Raw genomic sequence first — 22,983 nt, forward strand, 5'->3', positions numbered from 1 at the left:
AGAAATATGCGTCTTTGCTTTACATTGCAAATGTTTATTTTTTATCTTTTTCAGAGCATCCAAAACCTATGTTACAGTACACAACCAGTCCTCATCTTTCAGCACATAATCAACATCTTCATCACTGAACTGCATAATCATTTAGAAAACAGGTCATTGTTTTATTTTGTTGCATTACAACCCCAAGTCCTCACATTGTTTTCATCCTTATCTCACTTTTTTGATCCCTTTTTGCATTTTGTACAACAAGATGGTCACAGTCGGTAAATATATCGAGACAAAAAGAGTGGCACTATTGCAAACTTGCAGGAGTATGGAACGATCAACTGTGTCCTAATACTGAGCATGCGTTTTTTGTCAATTTGCTACTGCCATGTTATCATTTTTTATATATATTTTTCAGACAGATTTTATTTATAAGACTAAAATCTACCATTTGTCATGCAGAGAACGCACAAGTCACATCACTTGGAATGCAATGTCTAATACAGCTACGGAGAGTCTAGTTGCACATTGTCTAAACAAGAACTCAGTATGATTGCGATGAAGGAAAATGTACCAACGACTGCCTTTTGATTGTAAGTGCTCTTTGCAATATCCCGTCCATCTGCACCGTCCCTTTTTTACCATCAGTCTTCTCCCTTTTTGTCCTGACAACACCAAAATGAGGAGCATGACAGTAGCCTAAATGGATGACACAGTTTTACTAAGACGATACTGAGATACTGAAAAGGAAAAAGAATAAAAACAAACAACTTGTATAGCATTCCTATTATATACTTATCACCCAGAGCAGTGTACTTTTATTATATATATATATATATAATATATTATATATGATATATGATAATATATGATATATATATATATATATATATATGTGTATTCTGATAAAGAGAATTAAAAACTTCACAGGTGAGAGCCATCAAGTCAGCACTATATACAACCTTTGGAAAGAATGATATACGGAGTATAAGAAATCATCTTTTTACGAGGACAATCATCTTGAAAAAGCTCGACAGACGACACGCAGAACAACATTTACAATGGGGGAGGGGAGGTGATATGTGCATGTGTGCAAACCTAGAAGGTCAATACCATGATGAAAGCATGTCAGCGCCTGTAGATGTGCGGCACGGGACGCCGGGACCATCGCGCTCCGGGCGCACGGCGTTTAGCCACTGCCCAGCATCTTTGTGGCGCGCTGGTTGGCCTCGTCAATCCTGGTCTTGTTGGAATCAGCCTGGGTGGAAGGAAAAAGGGACAAATAAGGAAGACAACAACATCAGTTTGCTTGTATTGGCAGCCAGGGGTGTCAAACTCAATTTCGCCAAAGGGGCCACACTGGGAAAATTTAAGTAGGCTACCACGCAGGCGACTCACAACAACCTGTCTCACAGTTTGAATTCCACACAAGGGTTACTTATTGTGGCAATAAACCTTTTCCTGACTTCTGATTTTATACCTGTCTTTTTCTATTTCTCTTTTTCTATTTTCTATTCTATTTTTCTACCTGCTCTTTAATGTTTTGTGTAAAGCACTTTGAATTGCCTACAGTAAATTACAGCTACAGTATAATGTACAAAAAATGAATATAACCCTATAATAAATTGAGCGTCCAGCGTCACTTCTGGCAGGCCAAGTAGTCAAGACGCCGCTAACCGGTATTAGCCAACAAAACGGTCACATCAGCTGATCTGCATCAACTGGTCAACTCCCCTTGCTCCTAAATGGCTACACCCAAACAGGGCACCCTACTTAAAGCTGCTTTAGTTTGTTCCTAACTGCTTGCTGCTCGCATCTATGCAACCCAGCTCCACCTTGTCGTATATAACGTGGCATAGGCTTCTATGTCATCGTTGCCGCTCTGTTCATATGGGGGAATAGTTTAGCTCTCCAAGTTTTAAACTGTGCGAGCGTCCCCTAATGCTGCTGCTGTCCCCTGACTCTCTGCTTTTGCATGGTGCTCATGAAAGGTCTTGACTTTAATGGACCTGACAGAAATAAGATAAAATGCTGTTTAAAAATCTAGATCTTCCCGTGTGCCGTACCTTCTCCATGACCCTGTCGATCTGGCGGTTCTGGGTGTCGATCTCATTGCCCATGTCCAGGGCCATGTGGCGCAGGTTACCGATGATGCCGCCCACCTGCTCCAGATTCTCGTCCATCTCATTTTCCCGGGCATCATCTGTTACTCTAAACACACACACACAAGGGCAGATTTTAATACGGTGATGTCTGCATAAACACCAGGCCACCCACAGCACTTATTGCCCTGTTGGCCAGGTTCAGGAAGGCGCTGGCTGTGCCTTAAATCCATATTTCACCTCTGACGCTTTACTTGTCTGAACTCAGACCAGGCATCTGGACACTAGGGAGGATCCTGTGCACAGCAGTGTATTTTGTATTTCACTGCTGCATTCTATACTTTTTGTTTTGATTAACGCTCAAATTACGTGTATCTATTTTTAATGACGTCTATCTTAATTTGCAATTTAAAATGACCAATTAAGATTAACATTTGTTACAAAATTTGGAACGGGATACACAGCATGCAGCACATTTTGATACTACCAAGAGATCGCCTGATTTCCAGCACTGGTCCAATTCAATTTACAGAGCAATATAACCTCCAAACACCATTGTGTTCACTGGAAGAAATATAGATTGAGAGAAGATTATAATATATATAAATATATACACACACACAGTATATTTACACATTACAGAAATTCAATATGGGTCTGTGTCTGAAATAGACTATACTGTATGACACAAACGTCTATTACTAGCAGTGGTGTGTGCAAATAAAAATATGATCTCAAATTCAATTTAGACAACAAATTCACAAAACATCAATTATATGTATATTTTTAAGTTTGCTTAATTTCCCTAAAAAGAGCTAGACTTTAGGGTTAGGTGATTAAATGATATATGATATAGAACACGGGTCTTCAGCGTTTTTTAAGCCAAGGACCCCTTAACTGAAAGAGAGATGGATCAGGGACCCCCTACTACATATATTGTATAAAATGAAGTGGCATTTTAAACTGTGCCTACAATAATTGCTAGGACAGCCTAAAGACTTTATGCATACATTTTTTGCATAGAAGAGTAAGCTATTATAATAATACTTGTCTGCATGATTTTATAAATCATGTTTTAATGTTAAACATACAAACAGTGAATCTTTAGGGATAACTGTATCTGTGGTTGGCCTTAGTGACTACCTTACCTATCGGCCAGTAAGCAGTGGGGATTTATATTTGCTGATAATATGTTTGATACATGTTAAGACTTAACAATAATTTGGAGGCCCACCTGTATCGACTCTGAGGACCCCCTAGGGGACCCGGACACCCTGCTGACGATCCCTGACATCGAACACTGGTTCTAAAACTGTGGTACGCGAGCTCCATCTAGTGGCACGTGGATGGAATCTCTGATATATTTAAAACAAAAAACAAACAAAAAAAAACATAATACTATGCAAATACTACAAATAAGTGTTTGTTTAAGTGTAATATTTTTGTTTCGATATCAGCTTGCTACATCGCTACGTTCATGAACGGATTGCGCATACATCCATAATTAGTTAAGAGATGTAATGACAAGATAGTAAGCAGAAGTCATCTGCTTAAGAATGGTTCAAAAACACTGCAATCGTGGCTCCAAACTTTAACTATAAGGAAGGGAAGTGTGGATGAGGAGGAAATGTGGACAAGCACAAGTGCTAGTTGCTTCCTAAGCAGCGGCGGTGAAGTCTCCACAGCATCTGCAGCAGCTTGTCCGAGTTCGGAACACACTATATTAGCTGTAGTTCGCAGGGAGTGTTTTACTGGAAATTGGTTTAAAGGTGTATTCCAAACTTGGGTGACTTGCAAGGTTTAAACAAGAGTTCCAGCCATGCTAGCAGCACTGTAAGGCACAGCAGTGTGTTGAGCTAAATGCTACCGTCAGCATGCTAACATGTTGATGTGAAGACGGTATGATGTTCGCCATCTTATTAGCGTGCTAGCCAGCTAAGATAAAGCACAAAAAGCCTGAGGCTGATGAAACACAGACCGACATTTGCCATCCATTAAAGGTGCTCTAAGCGATGTTGACTTCTTGTTGACGTTCAAAGTATTTTAAAACAAAACGAGGCTAGCTCCCCCTCTCCCTCCTCCTCATCCCGTCCCCTCTCCCTCCCTTCCGTGCTTCCGCGCACTAACCCCCAACCCCCACCCCCAAATCCTTCTTGTCAGTTATTGGCTGGAACGCTGGAAGACTGTTCGTTACGTTTCGTGGTGCAGGTTGGCACAGTTTGTTTTTGTTGATGTTTGTGGAGCCTGGGCTGTCTACAGAGTGTGTTCAGGGGACAGGCAGCTAGCAGATAGTGAGGAGATGTTTGCTGTATGTGACAAAAAAATGTTGTAGCCTAAAAAACGCGTGACATCGCTTAGAGCACCTTTAAGCCACGAGCATGGCTCAAAAGAAAAAAAACTCAAACTGATTTTTAACACTAAACCAAAAAATCTCAACATTTCAGAAAATACACATATTTGCTTCCTTGTGTTAAATCAGAAGATTGATACCACTCTCATGTCTGTCCGGTCAATATGTAGCTGGAGCCAGGAGAGCAATCTTGGCTTGAATAAAAGACTGGAAACAACAGGAAACAGCTCACTAATTAACAGTTTCTATCTTGTTTGTTTAATCTGTGTAAAAACCACAAGTTGTGGGTTTACAGGGTGTTATGTGTTGGACATTTTCTTGGCAGGGAGCAGCGACTGTTGTTTTTCACACTTTGGTTTTTGTTCGGATTAAACAGACAGGTTACGTTGTAACTTTGTAATGAGGACCAAAAAAACATCTTTATGGTAAGTAGATTGTTTCCTCCTGTTTCAAGTGTTGTGGAAACTTTCCTCTTAGCTGAAAAAAAACATCTGTCTTTTCGGAGCTTTATTGCCATAAGCAGCTTACACATTTGCAAATGCTGATCCCGCGGGCTTGTCAGGCTGGAAAGAGATGAACGTTTAGATGAAGGTACTTAGTCTATACATATTTTCACCCTTGGCAGGTGTACTTAAACACACAGTGTTTCTTTCGGTCACAGTCTCTTTCTGTCTCTGTCTCCTGAGAATCAACCAGGATGAATTCAACAACTTGGCCTTTGATAACATTGGCTGGGAAGCTGAAGGCTGACAACCCAAGGTTTTACGCAGTATAAGCCTAATATAAGACAGTATACCATAATCATAGGTGAATAAGGTTAGAAACTGCCAATACACAAGTATTTATGCTAAGCTAAGCTAATGGTTTCCTGGCTGTAGCTTCACATTTACCATACAGACATGAGAGTGGTATCAATCGTCTAACTCTTTGCAAGAAAGCCAATAAGCATATTTTCCCATCTTTCTACTTCGTGTGGGTCCCTTCCTGGTTCTCTTAAAACCCAAAATGTCTGCACCACCTCCACATGGGCACTCATATTCCTCTGATATGCATACCCACACCTCTTTCTTCATCCTCATACTTGGATCTCCATCTTAAACCTCAAGCTTCCCTCTTACCGGCGGATGAAGCCTCCGCTGATGGCCATCTGTTCGCGCTCGTCCACCACGCGGGCGGGCTGGCTGGCCACCACTCCATCCTGGTTGTTCCCCCAGGCCTTGCTGGCTCCGCTCTTCATCCTGGCCGCCGGCAGCGAAGAGGAGGACGAGGAAGAACAGTTACTCAACAGTTTAACCGAACAGATTCATCATTTACCTCAACCAGGCTGGCATCCCATTAGTCAAATCTACATAGATAGCCTTTGACTTGAGGTACAACATATATATATGTACACATATATATATATCAGTATGTAGTGTGATCAGCTGACAAAAAGGTGTTATTTGGTTTCATGCATCCAGCACATAAATATATGGTAGGGACTAGACTAAGTCAAGCAAAGCATAGCAGGCACAGACTGGTTGGTAGATTTGGTTTGGTAGGTACAGGCTCATTCTGTTGTTACACAATAGTAATGTGTGTGATGTTAATTCTTGTGAGTCTAAAACATACTGTTCAGAATCAAGCACAAGTCACATCTGTGTGTTTTGTGTATCTAAGCATGCATTTCAATAACTTCAACATGTAAGATGACTCAGTGAGTACGTTTACATGCACACTAATGTTCCGCCATTATCCTGAATATGACGACATCCCAAATTTGATACAGGTCATGTAAATAGCCTATTCCATTTAGGTAGTACGAATAAGGCCCTTTCCTAAATTTAGCATTTTACAATTAAGACATAAACTATTATTCGTGTTTTTTGTGTTTTAGAAGCATTCTTTGGACATGTATACAGGTCGTTCAGAATATACTGTGGTAAAAACACAGATTGTGACAGTTTACGGCGTACGGTCAGCTCTGTGTGTTGCTATGGTTGTTGGACACAAACCAACCAGCCAGCAGTTTGCAAGGCTGCGGTAAAGTACAAGAGATGCACGCCCAAAAGAAAAGCCCACATCTCTGGTCGGAAGGAGAAACAAACACCTACTTTTAAACATTATGAAAGACTTGGGTATCAGCAGGTTTATGGCTATGCACAAACATCGCAACGCCATCAAGAACCTAGTTAAAGGAATGAAAGAGGGAGGCTGTGTTCGCACGGTATAACCAGTCCCCCCTTTTGCACGGCTGCATGTAAAGGGGAATATTTGTGGAATATTCATTTCAATTAGCCATGTAAACAGCTTAGTCGAAGTATTGTCTTTTCTGAAAATAAGGACAAAAAAACGGAATAATATTTGCATGTAAACATAGTCAGTGTCTGACAATACCCTTTTCCTTTCCCTTTTGAATTCAATTTTTTTTATTTTTTTTTAAACCATCCTACTGGCACTTCTGTGTTGTTGCCCCCCCCTCCCTATACCCCCACCCAACTCCCACAGTTAAATGTCCCAGTGTGACAGAAAACAGAGAAGAGACAAGCTTTCGGCAGACACACAACACAGAGTGTACAGGACTGTCAGAACATGGTTAGGAGGGACGACGAGTAATGCGAAGAACAAAACTGCCAAACGACAAAATGAAACAAAACAAGAAACTGGAGGGAGTCAACAGAGAATAACACCATGGTTAACTAATCCTAGGCCTACTGTAACACCCCCACCCTCGCTTATTTTTTTTATTTTTATGTTTTTAGAATTCCAGGTCCAGAGTTGTCACGTAGCATTGAGGCAGAGGAGTGAAGAGAGTGATAAGGATGACACTAACACCTCCCATTGTAATCTGTGTCTGAGTGTAGAAAGTGTACGACAAATACAGCTGTGCTAACACGATATGCAATCACAGCTCGGCTGCATGGCTTTGTAAATGTCGCCTCACTCTGCCTGTCCAAATGTCCGATTCAGCCTCTGTTTTGACACAGAAGAGTCAGGAATAGAGGGGAAGGTAACAGATACAGGGTTCATTTTTTATTTCTTTATCAATGTTTTTAACATAATTTGTATCTCCAGAATTTAAAGCCTAAACACTTTTTTACCTCCCTCCCTCTCTCTCTCTCTCTCTCTCTCTCTCTCTCTCTCTCTCTCTCTCTCTCTCCTGAGAAATGAATCTCATATCCATACATGTGTTTTCATCAGCTATTCAACACTACGCTGACATTTCTTTGCTTGAATTGCAGCATCAGTTGCTCAGTTCTGTATAACCTTGGAGTGCTGTGTGGATGCACTCTCTGTATCAGGGATGGCAACGGCTCAGCCTCCTACACTGCTTTTAATAATAGAAACGGACTGAGGCGAGGCTTGGCTTAGCTCCCTGTCCCTGCTGACACACACCAGTGTGCTAAACACACATGCTACCCTTGTCTGAGTCCTGAGTGTACCTATTTCTTTTAAGCTTCCTTCATTCCTTATTATTGTACATACTCTTGTATCTCTTCTCCACTCCTCTCCCATCACTTTTCTTTCATTTCATATCCAGTTCCGTTTCCTTTGCAATTTGCTTCGTCGCAGTCTCATAATGGATATAATGCACTTCTCTAATCAGCTTTGCTGTGATTGAACTGAAATGATCTGATTAGATCATATGATTGCGGATCCAGTGCTAAAACTGAACTCATTCTATCTAATTTATTCCCTGAGTGACCTGCAAGTTGAGCTATATTCACCAATAAAACAGAGGCATGAAGACAGCCCGAATCCAAAGGGCATTACGGTAAGTACCAGAAAACCAACACAAAAAAAACACCTAACTCTGATAGACAGTCAGCATGCTGAAGGGATTAAAAAAAAAAATCCCAGCGTATATGAATTCAATCTGAAAGAAATCCAAAATAAACGTCTGTTTTTATGTCTTTCTAGCATCCATTTATGGTTGCATTCAGTTGGAGCTGCCTTCCCAGCAGACTATCATGCCACTCTCTGATATGGCTGACCTACATGTGAGCGAGTTCCCTGCGGGAGAGGGAGCTTAGCAAACAGTAATGTTGAACAGGATAAAGCCTGGATAAAGGCTTCTTTAGCACAGCGCTCTGCAGGAGAGGTGGCACTGCAGAGAAACTGCAGCAGAACCAGACGCCAGCCACGCGCAGCCATGTAAAGACATGGGCACCACAAAGAACATGCGCAGTGACACGATGTATTCATTTACACATCAAACATGACTCCATCCCTGAAAACATCTCACTGCGCATGTGTGCTAACCCAGTTTCCAGCTCCCTCCTGTTTTTCTCCTTTGCTTTGAATGTGTCATACTGTCACTGTTTGTGTTCTCTGCCTTCCTTCTACCAATGACAAATTTGTCATGTAGCATTTCTTCTTTTCTCTTCCGTTTTTAAACCATTCTTTTCTTTCTTTTCTAATTTAAGAAGGACTTAAATTAACATAGCCTATATATTGCCCTGCTTTTTTTGCACTTAATTTGGATTCAGTCCAATCTACAGAATCACACATTTTGGCTGTAATCCTGAAAGTGGCATACAACTTTTTTCAGTTGCAAATTATATAAAAGTATTGCTTGAGGCTTATCTACACTGCTACATTTTCATTTTTAAGCGGCGTTTTGAGACAAAAGGATCTCCGTCAACACAACAGTTTTAGCTGCGTAGAAAAACTAATCTTCGTTCATATTAACACGTCTGGCAACGCATATCACATGACCATTCGTATACAGTGGCCAAGCGCGTACCGTTGTTAACAGGAAGCAGATTGTCTGATGTTACTCTGCGGTTGAAAATCATGGATGTATAAATTGAAAATACAGAAAATACTTTGGGGAAAGAACAACAATGGTGAAAAGTAAGACCAGGGGTTTATTTGCTTAGACTGACAACGAGGTGGAACTGTTACTGAAAGGTCTGTACGCCTTCATAACCGATAAGACTGAATGACGGGCGTCGTTGTTTCCAAAGGTCTCTGTTTGTGCCCGTCCAAACTACAACGACTCCTTGGGTTTTCAAACCAAAATGGCGGCAAAAGTGTTTCCAAATGTCTCTGTTTTAGGGGCTCAGAAATGCCGGAGTAGTGTGGACGCGAGGCGTAAATAAAAACCTGGTAGTGTAGATATAGCCTGGATATTTTGCCAGAGTTTTCAACACTGTTGCTGTGTACAAATACAAAATCCCTTTTTGGAAATGTATCTGTTTTAAACTCAATCAGTTTTCTTCTCTTGTTTTTTCTTCCTAGACAAATTAATCCTTTCTATCTATCTGCTGTTCATTCCCAGGTTACCAGAAAAAAGCCCCCAGGCTTTGCACTACTCTGCTAAATAAAACATAAACAGATCTGTAAATCATCAACATCATCAACATCACCTTCATTGTTGATATCACGATCTTAGCATCATCATGTGTAGCATTGCTGTTATGAGTTGCATTGTCATGCATGCATGAGCATTCAAAAGGGTCATGCTCGTCAGTCATTCCATATCTTTGGCACTTGGTGGTTCAAAAATGGTGGTGGGGGGGCTCAGAGGGAAACAAAAAAAAGTACTTGTCGCCTGCAAAGAGGTGAGGATCTACTGGATGTTAGAGCGGTGCGGTGGTGGTAGAGATCATGCAGATGAGGAGAAGTGTCAAACAGTCCTGGACCAGGCTGACCAAAGGCATTTTGGGACCAAGATCACTGAATTCCCAGCTGGAGTCAACACATTAAAAATGATCTGAGTGCCAAGATGCTTTGGGAGCCCCAGCCCTGCTCTTTTAGATACATCTTATAGATTTTTTTTTACAGTTGGGAAGGTCAACAGCTACAGTGATATCATTGTAGAAGTCCACTCTTCCCATCACTTTGCATTACCACTAGTGATGTAACAATGCACTCAAATCATGATTTGATTTGATTCACAATTTTAAATCTACCATTTGAAACAAATCCCACATCAAAATAACTAAATAAATAGCAAAACAAATCTCTTCAAATAAATAAACTATAAAGATGTAGTGACGTCTGAAGTCAAACAAGTGAAATCAAAAGTAGGTTACGCCCTAGGCCGTTTAAAAAAAAAATCTTGACTGGTTGTAATCTTTACACATTTATATAAATTTTTTACCGATTCACAATGCATTGTCACATCCCTAATTACCACTAAAAGAAATTCGTACAAAAGGAATCAGATCAACTGTTACAAGTGAGACTTCTACAATGGCTACACCTGCATGTAGATGACTCCCATTATACAGGTGTTTGGAGAAGTGGAAGCTTAGAGAATGGGGTACTTGGAGAAGGGCTCTTGGTAGAAGGGTGTTAAGAGAGGCACTTATTGATGAACCATTGGCTTAGGCTGAGTGGATAAGAGTTTATGTGGAGGACTGGGCTTTTTGAGCTTGGCTTTATAGGATTTGGGTGTCCCCCAGTCTATTTGCACATGTCTGGTTTGACTGCGCCCCACCAGCAGCAAAGAAAGAAGTGAGTTAGGGCATGGTGGTTACATGGCTCATGACAGTTTGTAATATGGAAGTATCCGTAGCGATGGCCCAGACTGATTATGGGATGCTTGCCAGTCGTGGAGCTGTGAATACTGGGATACTGTATGTCTGGAGGCCAATCCAGGGGAGACATAAGAAGAACACAAGGCTGCTGCATGTGCCCGCAATTATCTACAGTATGTGTCTGCGTATTGTCTCAATTTTTATTCAAGTCGAACTGAAATTTAAATTCATGTTTGCTCAGAAATCACTTTATATATACACATAGTACATTCGTGTTCTCCAGGGGTCATAAATGTTTGTTTCTGACTGACAATGTCAGTACTGCTAATCCAATTGGTGCAATACTGGAGCTGTTGCGATGGCCAGGCTGTTTCGGCGCTGCGGTAAGGTCTGGCTATACCGCCTATCTATTCTGGGATAGGGGGAAATAACGCTCTGGCTTGTTAGTGTTTCTTTGCACCAATCACAACCGTCCTGAGCGATGCTAAGCCCTGATAACGGAGATAGCGAGAGGGGTGGAACATCTGGCGAGTCTCCTACGCTTTATCCCGGCAATGTACATCCATTGAGCCAGACTATGATTTGAATAACTGGGTAACATATGGAGCGCTGAGCTTATAGGACTACCAATTGCTGTGAGTTCTGGCCGACTAGTCATTTGCCACATTTGTAACCATAAAAAAAAGATCCAGCTAACATTAGCTAGCCCCCTCCGTTCTATAATGCAAGACAGACACTGAGTGAACAAAAAGTAGTCTAGTGGGAATCAGCGCTGGCATTAGCAAGCTACGCTAACAAGGCTATCTTCCACTTTCCAAGAGGGAGCTAGTTAGCTTTTATTTTTCTGAAGGGGAATACAAACTTAAGCTACGCTAACTAGGCTATTTTGCACTTTCCGAGGGAGCTAGTTAGCCTAGCTTGCTAACTTTCACTTTGCAAGCAGAATACAAACTTAACAGCATGATATGTCGAATGTTGTAATGGGACAGGCATCTTAAATCACTAATGGCACACGACCAACATTATGTGGACTAACGGCTTGAAGCCTAGACGAAAAATAAGTAAAAAAAAATGTTTTATCCTCTTTTGAAAAATGGAAAATCAGTCGCAGATGATCGTAGTCTTTCCTTTCCTACAATTTCAGTTCGACTTCAAGTGTACTGTGTGTTGTCTGTGTGTGTGTGTGTGTGTGTGTGTGTGTGTGTGGGAGAGAAAGTGTTTGAAAGCACATAATGTCCTCCAGCGTCCACCTCGTATGGATGTGAAAGGGCCAGAGTCAGAGTTTATTTGGCGACGGAGCAGAGCGGACTATTGGCTGATGTCCATCGTGATGTCACTTCTACCTCGATTAGATTTTTGATTTCTCAGATATTTATTCTTTTTTTTTCAATGGCAGGCAGGCAGGCAGGCAAGCAGCACCTACTTGTTACATGGACAGGAGCAAAGACCACAGAATTTCCCTAGATCGTTCAAATTCTTTTCTGCATCCTTCATGTCCTTATTGATTTGGTCCATTCCCTCCTCGATGCGCTCCAGTTGCTCTGATTAAACACAAGTCATTTATCCCCCACAGAACGAAGCACGAGAAGAGAGAGAGGGAGGGAGGAAGAGGAGAGGAAGAGAGAGAGAGAGAGATAAAGAGAGGACAAAGGAGAGAAGACAACAACTTCAGACACTCACTGTGACGAAAGAAAGTAAAACAAAAAAGAAAAGAGGAAAAACTGGACGCCACCACATATGTAGAGAACCTTTGGGGCACACTGTCAGTACCTACTTGTTACATGGACATATGAAAAGCCCACAGCATTTCCCTATCTCTTTTAAATTTTTCTCGGCTTCCTTCATGTCTTGGTTGATATGGTTCATGCCATCTTCAACACGATCGAGTTGCTCTGGTCAGGACAAAGGGATGACAGTAGTGGAATGAATTTCATTGACTGGTTGACAGCAATATGAGTTATGATGTGTGTATGTGCGTGTGTCAAGGTGACGACTAACGCTGAACTAAATTTCTATGATTTGGTGGGATAAAATACAGAATTTTGGGCCAGAGAAATGTACAAAAAGCACACAAAAATCAAATAATGACAGTGAATACTATTTCTCAGTGTACTTGGAAAATTGATGTTAGAGGAATATTTTGACATTTTGGGAAGTGTGCTCAGTCTCATTCTAGCCGAGTGTTATATGAGAAGATTGATACCACTTTTAGGTGTCAATCTTCTCATCTAACTTTGTGCAGGAGCACAAATGTACCGTATTTCCCAAAATGTCAAACCATTCCCTTAATTGTTCCATGTGACACATTAAGTGTTAAAGTCAGAGACCAAGCGATTCAGTCCTTGCAGTTTAAATCCTTGCAACTGTGTTTGGAATCACAATTATTTTATAATTTCATCAGACCAATGCAAATAAATCTCACTTGAGAGCTGTTTAATTTGGGGCCAGCATCATGCAACACTGACATGTCATTTAAGATGAATGGCTCTGATGGGCTGTGGATCAAGGCATGATCATGGGGAACATACCTTTTTTTTTTTTTTAAGAGGCTACTCAAAGTTCTTTCCATCACCAGTTTTGGTGAATTACATTGTTTCATGTTGCTGCCACATTGGAATAACTAAAATGAAGTGGCTCATTCAACTGAAAACTGCCTCTGTTGCTTTGTCTGCCTTTGCAAACGTTCAAGGTAAGAATTTCGAGTGTCATTAGATTCAGTTTTTGCACTGGTGACTGTTCTACAGCCCAAAGAATTTTCCATCCCGATTGTGATTAAAGGAAATATGGTGCAAGCAGAGTGTGAGGTGAGGCACAGTTAAATATGTAGCTGATTCAAAAAGTAGTTAATTGACTTTTATAGATTTGTAAAATCCCTTGTTGGCATGCATTTATGTAAATATATTCAACCAAGAAAGGATCCATGTTGAGTGTGTGTTAGAGTGTAGTTGGGTAATGGAGTTGAGCATGCAGCACTCATTAAAGATTACATTTTTAAGAAAAAAGTATTTTTAGAAAACCTCTACACCCTTTTTTAACTGTCTCATGAATCAAGTGCCATAGAGCTGCAGGCTCTTCTGCCTGCAAAAAGTCAATAACGCAGGGTCAGAGGTCAGCTCAGGCTTACAGCTTCCTGTGTGTCCAGTCAGCTGTTGCAAATGGTTTTGAAGGGGTGATCCTGTGGGTGCAAAATAATGTGGACACTAGGAATGAGGGGATCAATGGATGGTCAGAGGAGGGCTACAGCTTTCATCCCCCTGATTGAACAAGCGTGTTGGTGCTATTACGGCTCTCTCTTACAGGATTGGTGAATTGGTTTACATGCCTTCCAGCCAATGGGAGAGCTGAAGTCCCATGTCCTCGCTAGAGCCAAGTGAAGCACAAGGTAGCTTTTCATAGTTTCACACTGCCACTTTTAACTGTGATGCACACTTTAAACCAGTGCTGTAGTACAAGACGTTTTTCTATTGTCTTGGACTCGCTGGTATTTGCACTCAGACTTGGCCATTGGTCTCACCAAATATTCTTGGTTTCAACCGAGTCCAGCAAAATATGCTTTTTTTTCTAAAGTAACTTCCTCCTTTAAAAAAATGCCAATGATGAAGCGTGATTGTTCAGAAAACGGGAATTGGTTTAATGGAAAATCCATCTAGAACAGGGATTGACATTGGTCGCCTGGTATATGCCTGACATAAGCCTCTGTGCAGCGCACACACAAGGAGGCATCAATCATTTTCATTTTTGGCCACAGACACAATGCACGTTGTACTATCAATTCTTCAGGACGAGTAATACGTTAAAAAATGGGAACATGTCAGTTTTTAGTGACCTAAAAACACCTAAAAACACCTGTGTTGTTTGTTACATTTTCCATTGGCAGCCCAGAATGTTCTTGTTACACCAGAATAAAATAACGCAACATCTTATATGTGAAGCTGCACTTCAGCTGTATGTATAAGTGAAATTGCTCTACTTAAAGTAATTAATATGGCCTAATTTGACCCTACACTTGCACTTGCTTTTTGATCATTACAAATAAGCATGTATAGGGATCATCCTAATAAAGAAGATATAATGTCTCTGCATCCCATAAATTATGAACAGGTAAGTAAGTGGTCTTGAAGAGGATTCTGTCTTGGGCTCGACTGTCTCTCATTTGGACTCGGTCTTGACTTGGACTTCAACCTCATTAGACTCGGACTTGACTCGGTCTTAACGGACATGTCTTGGACTCGACAAAGGGGGTCTTGACCACAGCACTGCTTTAAACCATGTTATTTACTGTGGCTTGTTGGCTTGCTCGTTAACAAACTGCATGTAACCAGGGATTGTACAAAGCTGTATATGGGTTGATAGAGAAGTGATTGAATATTTTGTCATTACCAGCTAAAATCGATCGTTTTTTCTTATCCACCTCTTGTATTTTTAAACTCTAGACTGTTAGCAGGGTGGCAGGACCTGTTTAGCTGTTCTCACACGTTTGGGCATTTTGGCTTCCAGTAGTGTTTACAGGAAAAGACAGGTTGGCCAAACTGTATATATTTAAAGGGTAACTTCATTTTTTTTCAACATATTTTCCTATATTTATGTGTCTAAGTAATTGATGGGAACAACGGTCTTTAAAACCGGTTCAGTATTAAGCAAGACCGCTGCAGTCGCCAGTGAAAGACAAGCTACAATGTCGGTAATTGGGCAATTGAGCACCTTCAATTTACGTCTACTAAAAGTGCTTGTTTTGCCACTGACAGGCTCAGACTATTACAAGTGTCTGACAACATTATGGAAAAGATCTCTACAGAGGGCAACCTTTTTGTTAAAGAGTAAGATCCTTTTTGTTTAACATGAAATCGCTATCGCCAAACCCACCAGACTCTATTTAAATAAACAGTAATGTTATCATCGTAAAATACACTTCATTCAAAGTCGATAGAAACAAAATAAAACTATCAAAAGCAGTCTTGAAAAAATCCCTTAATTCACCCATTTACATGTGGAAATATGCTGGCTCTATACATGCTAAAAGTACTGTTTATTTAAATGGAGTCTGGTGAGATTGGCGACGGTGATTTCGGAGCTGTTTTTGGTTAAACAAAAATACTTCTTACTCTTAAGAAAAAGGTCTCTCTCTGTAGAGATTCTCTCCAAAATGTTGTCTGTGACTTAAAATAATAATATGAGACTGTCAGAAGCACTTTTAGTAGACGGAAATTGACGATGCACATTTTCCCAATAGGATTACATTGCAGCCCGGTTCGCAGTGGCCGGTTACAGCATTCTCGCTCAATACTGGACCAATTTTGAAGATTTTTTTAATTAACCTTTAACAAATGGCCTTTGAGCAGAACCAATAGGGTGTAGCATATCTTCTGCCACTTATTTTCATTAAGGGTATTAGCTGACGTGGTAATATGTAAATGTATGTTGAAATTCAATTCAATGTTACTAAGTCTGTGACACCTACATTACTGCATTTTAATATCCAACGAGTTTTTCTTTAGTAGTTCTGAAGATTATAACACAAACAGATCTAAGAACAGCCCAGAAGTCAATCTGCCATTGGCTGCCACAGGAACAAACATGTTCACCCAACTGGATTCTGTATAATGAATACATTATCTTGATGTTGAGCTGTAGGGTTTTGGCACTGCAGTGGCTGGCATTAAGTATTCCTCTGTTAATGTTTTGGCACTTTCAAGATTTCCTCTGCTGTCTCTCGCTGTTGCTGGCTAATGAAACTAAAGAAAGCTGCTGGCAAATCAAAAGCAATTAGGCAAACCAAAAAGAAAAGTGTTAGCCAAAGGAAATAAAAGTTAAAGGAAGCTGAAAGAAAGACAATTTCCCCAAAGATAAACCATTGGCACCCTTGAGCAATCAAATAAACCATGCATTAAATCAAAACCCAAATCAGAAAATATTACTTTAAACAAATCAGGAAAAAATGAATTAGTTTGGAAATGCATTTAAATGAAAACAAGCAACTGCATATGAAACAATCAATCCATTCACAAGTGTTTTGATACCATAAATTTAACACCAACATTACTATTCATGAATAATAATGTCCCTTGTGGTGCTGCTACTATGTGAATGTAATCATAATCTATTACTTTTTACAAATACAGATTCATTATATGAGCTTTGTTGAATGTGAATAACTCAATTATTAACACCTCTATGTTGTGACTAAACCCGCCATCTGCAGACTTACCTCCCTGCTCGTCCAACATAACCAAAGTCCTGATTCCGGCATCTTTGCTCTATTCCCCGAAAACAGCAGAAAGGGAAGGAGGGAGGACAGACATAGTGAAACAGAAGTCAGTAATGAGGCTATGACAGCTTAGGGAATCAGTGGCTACTGAAACATATGAGCTGCCATAAACAATTTCCCTGTTCCCCACCTTTTCCTTTTCCACCAGAAACTATTTTGTTTTTGTGCAACTTGGAAAACTATCGATTTCTTCACTGATCTTTCGCATTATTTTTGCATTCTTTGATACTGGATTCTTATGCTGTAGTAAAACACAATAACTAAAGACTGTTAAACTCTCAGCTAGCACAAGGGACCGAAGCCAAAGCTTTATCTGCATGCCTTTAAACGAAGGTTAATTATGAAATGATTAAGGGATAGGTTTGACATTGTGGAAAACACACTTGCTTGCTTTCTTGTAAAGAGTTAGATGAGAAGACCAATAATAATTTTCCCGGTTAACTCCTGGCAAGAAAGCAAATGATTTCCCAAAATGTTGAACTATTCCAACAGCACACATATTTAAATAAAAGTAGAGGTAAAGAATTATAAAACTGCGACGTGAGACCCACAGGTTTTAAAGAATTTAACGGTACATGTAATGTCTTACTGTATAAATCATACGCATGAAGATATAAGTCACCATGTTTTGTGTAAAACCCACCAGCGACTAAGTTAACATTATGATAACCTGGGATCATTTTTTTTCCCTTTCTCTTAAAACAACAAATTAGAATATTTTGCTCCTCCCAACGTCAGCATGTAGGCTGCTATTGATTAGAAGAGGCAAAGGAAATTTGGGCATTAGACCTTTAGCATTAAACATGGAAACAGCCCCCCAGAGATTAACACTAATAATGCTGACAGCAAAAGAAGTGTTCTCATTAAAATGGGAACCCTGCCATTTGATTTCCTGGTATAAATGCCACAATTATTTAATAACTACCTCACCATTTTTACGTCTAGCTATGAAAAGCAATGCACTGTAATTCATATGTATTCCCTGTATTTATTGCTCTATGCACCACAATGACTGCCACTGTGTAAGACTGCTGTCTGCTTATGGGGTAGGTGGGGGTGGACGGATGGTTCATAAAATACAGGGCTTTCAAGCAGGGGAGCGGAGTACGTTTTTTCGGAAGAAGTTAGCAGGAAAACACAACATCCCAGGAGTAACCCTAACCCCATAACCCCCTAACCCTTTTTCTAATCTTAACTAGTCATTTTGGGGTCCTAAACTTATTTGGCGTCACCGCGTGACAGTCACCTTTGGTCGGCTAAACTATAACTGCAACGGCCCCTGAAAAGACTGTCACCTCGCGGTGACCGTTACCAGCTCACAGTCACCTTTTCTTGGCTAAATGTAACTGTAAAGACTGCTAAACTTCACTGTCATGTGACCGCTCATCATGTGACTGACTGGCGGTCAAGATCTTCAACAGAGGGCAAATATTTATGAGCCTATTTGTGAAAAAAACAACCACTGATGATAGTCTAACTGGCCTATAGGTAAGGTAGTCACTAATGGTGCTTTTCCATTACGTGGTACCTGCTCGACTCGCCTCGACTCTACTCGCCTTTTTTGGTTTTCCATTACGAAAAAAAGTCCCTGGTACCTGCTAACAGGTACTTTTTTTAGTACCACCTCCTTCGAGGTTCCAAGCGAACTGAGCCGATACCAAAAGGTGACGTGAAAGCGACAGACGGGGGTGTCCTGAACAAACCCGCCATTTTTAAATAGTTTAGTTAGCTGTGTTTTTTTTTTTTGCTGCCTTCAGTTTCATTTGAAACAAAATGTGTCTTCTGGCAACAACACACCTTCCACGTTCTGTGTGTGTGTCGCGTTAGGTCACGGCAGTTTACTTACCATCCACAGATACAGTTAACCCAAAGATTCACTGAGCCACATGTATGTTTAATATTTAAACATGATTTATAAAATCATGCCAACAATTATTATTTAAATTGCTTAGTATTCTTTGCACAAAAAAAGGATATGTATAAAGGCTTTAGGCTGTCCTACACGTTATTGTAGGTCCAGTTTAATGTGCAACTTCTTCTTATACTACATATGTAGTAGGGGGTCCCTGCTCATCTCTGTTTCAGTTAATGGGTCCTTGGCATCAAACACTTTGAAAATCCCTGTTGTAGGATATCATACAAATTGTTGTGCATAGGTTTTCGTACAATATCATACGAACTTGTTCATGAGAATGTGTTGAACCTGTAAGTAAGACTGTTTTTGTTTTTGCCCAGATTTCAAATGTATGTTGATCTCCTTTCATCCTTCACATTTTCATTTTAAATTCTTCCCGACTGTGAGCCAGCTGAACAGCTGAGCCTGCATGAGTGCAACAGTAAAGCTATCAGTCACTGATAGACTGGGTTGGCTACAGGTTTTGAAGCTATTAGAAAGGGTGCGAGGAGGCGGGGGATAGGCGACACTTGCTTTAATGCAACTCTCATACTCCCTCTCTGCTTCTTAGAAATGCAGCACCGCCACACTAAGATGAGGCACCTGGTTCGGCCTGATAGGTATAAATAAGATTATGGTGTGTCAGAGTACACACACACACACTTGGATGCACGAACGCAATTACACTCATCACCCCCTGCCTCATCAGCAGTTTGGGAGGAAAGCCATATTGATGTCTGAGAGGTGAGGGGGGACCAATAAGGAAACTCTGGTGTATAAATTATTCTGTAATTCAGCAAGCCTCAGTCCAAGAGAAATCCCAAAGTAGTCGAAATATGTCCCGAGGGAATCTAGCAAGGAATAATCAACCATGATCCCATACAGGACTGGGGGTGGTTCAGTGCAGAGTCCTCATTCAAATCAGGTGGATAGATTAATACATTTTGGCACACACATTAGGTTGCAAATTTGCAAGACTTTTGTGTACGTCAAATAATGGATTAGAAATCATAATTAGATTGTATGTGATAGATCACAGTTACAGGTTAAAGATTTAGTTGCATCATAAAGGATTCTAACTGACTCAAAAGCAACCTCAGGGTGTGCACTGATTGGAAGAAAAAAAACAGACTATTCATAAAACTGACACCGAATGTTGTCTAGGAAGTAGGGTAATACATAGTAATACACATTTCATAAATCAATGCTATTGGTCACCCTTCTGACGTCTGTCTGTGGGTTTTACAAATATTTATACAGTGATGAGGCAATTTCATATAACTAAGTCTAAGGTAAATAGCTCAATAAAATGTTTTCAAATCAGCCTTTATTCATTTTCTGAAAAACAACGGTTTCATCCGACAGTGATGATATATATATATATATTAGCGAATTAACGGCGGGGCTGCCTGCAGCGGAGACGTGACGGCAGAATGGGAGCGGGTCTTAACGGGTCTTCGAATACATCCATGAACGGCATGAAATGAGTGAATGGCTAGCAGAAACAAAGCTCCTTGAGCAGAAATGGATAAAAAAAGGGTCTTTTGAATGGCACCCTTTCAGATGGTTCTCTCCACAAGACTACTTTTTTTTTTTTTGCATTGTACTGTCTATGTGAATTGAGTTACCACCAGAGTAGTCTCAAAAAAAAAGTGATTACTCGCGAGTTAACTAGTTAATCACGATTAAAAACGTAAATCGATTGACAGCCCTAATAGATATACTGTATATGGTAATAACCACATATAGAAGCAATCTCCCGGCCTGCAGCACAGAGGCAGGGTGGGGCTGTGGTTGAGATATGTCGACGGATGATCAATGTGACCTTGAGATCTGCACCGAGAGCTTGTCAGACGCCCACCCCGCCCCCCCAGCTGTCCACACTGTCTCCCTGTTATTTCCCCTTATTATTGCAAATCGTACTACAGGCTGATTTTCTTTTTAATGACCTGCTTCAATGTAGTTCTACTCGAACATAGGGTCAGTTTCAGCAAATATGACAGAAAAATAGTTTTATAAGTCTTACCTATTGCACCTTTAAGCAAAATGTAGAAATCAATGAGGTTACCCGACCCGGAAGTAGCTTGTCTGCCTGTCAGTCAGTTTTAGTTACATTTTAACATACCTGTGATGTCTTTTTTTTTACCTAGCAGGAAAGATATTCAAGGAATATTTCTCATTCGGGAAAGACGCATTCCCCCTTTTTGCCGAGAGATAATATAAAAGATTGATACCATTCTCATATCTGTCCATTAAATACAAACTAGAGCAGGGCCGGTTTTAGCCTGCTGTATCAGGGTGGGCTGGTAGAAATAATAGGTGGGCAACAAAGGCATTAGGTAGCCACAAGGTTGCCGGTTCCAAATACCTGGCCAGATGGCACAAACATCTGGCTAAATGACAGCTGGCAGCCAAGGGCGTAGGTTTTGTTTCAACATTTGAGGGAACACATTTGAAGTGGCTCAAATGGTTGTTCCCCAAGAAAACTGAGCATTAAACACTTCATTTCCAGCATTCTGGTGAATTTTTATTCACCGATTTCTGCCTCTTCTGCATCAATTTATGGTGGAAATGTATTTATATATGTAAAGAAAAGGTGAAAATTTACTTTCTAACTGGGACGTTTTGGGACCGATTGGGTTGGATTTGCTGTGGACACACAGCGATACACTGGTAATAGCAAATTACATCTAACCATGTATCCAGCTAATTTAAATAGCTGACGTTACTGTATTGTGTGAACAGTTAACTTCATTCAATGAAGTTAACTTTAATGAAAATGTATTGAAGATTTAATGTATGTGATGTTTTCTTTTGCGGGGTGAAAATAAATAACCAAAACAAGTTCCTTTCTGAGACTATTCTGCAGAGCCACCGTCGCTGTGTCCGGAGCTTGGTGCCGTCCAAGACAATTGTGATTGGTTTAACGAAATGAAAAACAACCCAGAATGTATGTATGGTTGGTTAGACTAGTCTATATCCACGACGTTCCACTTCCGGGATTGTTCAGTTGCTGCCGGAAATTTCGCCGTATGTCCTTCTTTTCGGTAGGATGTCCGTTACCTTTCGCTTGCTTCCTACTCCGCAGTGCTGTGGAGGAAGGTCTGGCAATGCGAGACTAGCAATGCGTGACTAGGGTTAGACACAAAAATGACTTGGCTATGTTTAGGCACAAACGCTAATTAGTTAGGAAAAGATCGTAGTTTGGGTTAAAATCAGATTCTACTTCACTTCCGGTTACGCATGTGACGCAGAACGTCACGCAGCTCCGTTTGTTCTGTGAAGTTAGAAAAAATACTCGCTTTTTTACTTTTGTTCTTAAATGGGACTTGACGTCCGGCCTCGTTGGTGAAAGTCCTGTGTTTGTTTGACCCGTCCATCACCACCTCCTCATGGCGAATTTTGGTGCTCTTATACTTCGTCATCTTACTTTTTGCTTTGCTCCCGTAATAATTACTACAGCGACTAAGGGGCGCGTCACTATAAACGTAAATATAGATCGTGATTGCGCCTTTTTTCGGGGGAGTACAGTCTCGAATTCTTTGAAAGGAACCAAATGAAATGGCCTCGTAGCTGTAATATTCAAACTACTACACTAAACAGTAAGAATTTCATTGGGTAATAGGCGTAATTTTCAGGGGGGATGAGGGGGTTACCACCCCACCAATGATCAGAACTGGCCTGTGCAACCCCCCCGCCCTCCCCCAATAAAACCTAACCTATTATAATTTCCTATACATCTCCCATTTTCACCATGAATTGATGCAGAAATATTCACCAGAATGCAGGAAATGAAGTGTTTGACACTTAAAATTTAAATTTTGCTCAAAAGTGGAGCTCTCAACCCCCCCCCAATGTTGAACCCAAAGTTACGCCTTTGGGGTGCTGCATTTTTCTCTTTTCAATGAATTTCCCAATGC

At 40.6% G+C, this 22,983-nt stretch overlaps 1 protein-coding gene across 2 annotated transcripts in view; it reads right to left on the reverse strand.

The window, feature by feature from the left end:
- Window positions 1-869: 869 nt before the first annotated feature.
- Window positions 870-22,983, reverse strand: part of snap25a (synaptosome associated protein 25a) — a 51,423-nt gene continuing 29,309 nt past the window's right edge. Inside the window, exons 4-8 of one of the 2 annotated variants that reach the window (XM_078275262.1) lie at window positions 17,110-17,158; window positions 12,328-12,445; window positions 5,556-5,675; window positions 2,052-2,196; window positions 870-1,243 (exon numbers count right to left, since the gene is read on the reverse strand). In XM_078275262.1, the coding sequence (XP_078131388.1) occupies window positions 1,175-1,243; window positions 2,052-2,196; window positions 5,556-5,675; window positions 12,328-12,445; window positions 17,110-17,158 (501 nt within the window). In that variant the 3' untranslated portion in view covers window positions 870-1,174. Of the gene's footprint in view, window positions 1,244-2,051; window positions 2,197-5,555; window positions 5,676-12,327; window positions 12,446-12,678; window positions 12,797-17,109; window positions 17,159-22,983 lie in introns of both variants that reach the window. The other variant, XM_078275263.1, reaches the window with a different exon arrangement.

The sequence above is a fragment of the Sander vitreus genome, chromosome 18 (assembly GCF_031162955.1).
Source record: "Sander vitreus isolate 19-12246 chromosome 18, sanVit1, whole genome shotgun sequence".
Classification (NCBI taxonomy): Eukaryota; Metazoa; Chordata; class Actinopteri; order Perciformes; family Percidae; genus Sander; species Sander vitreus.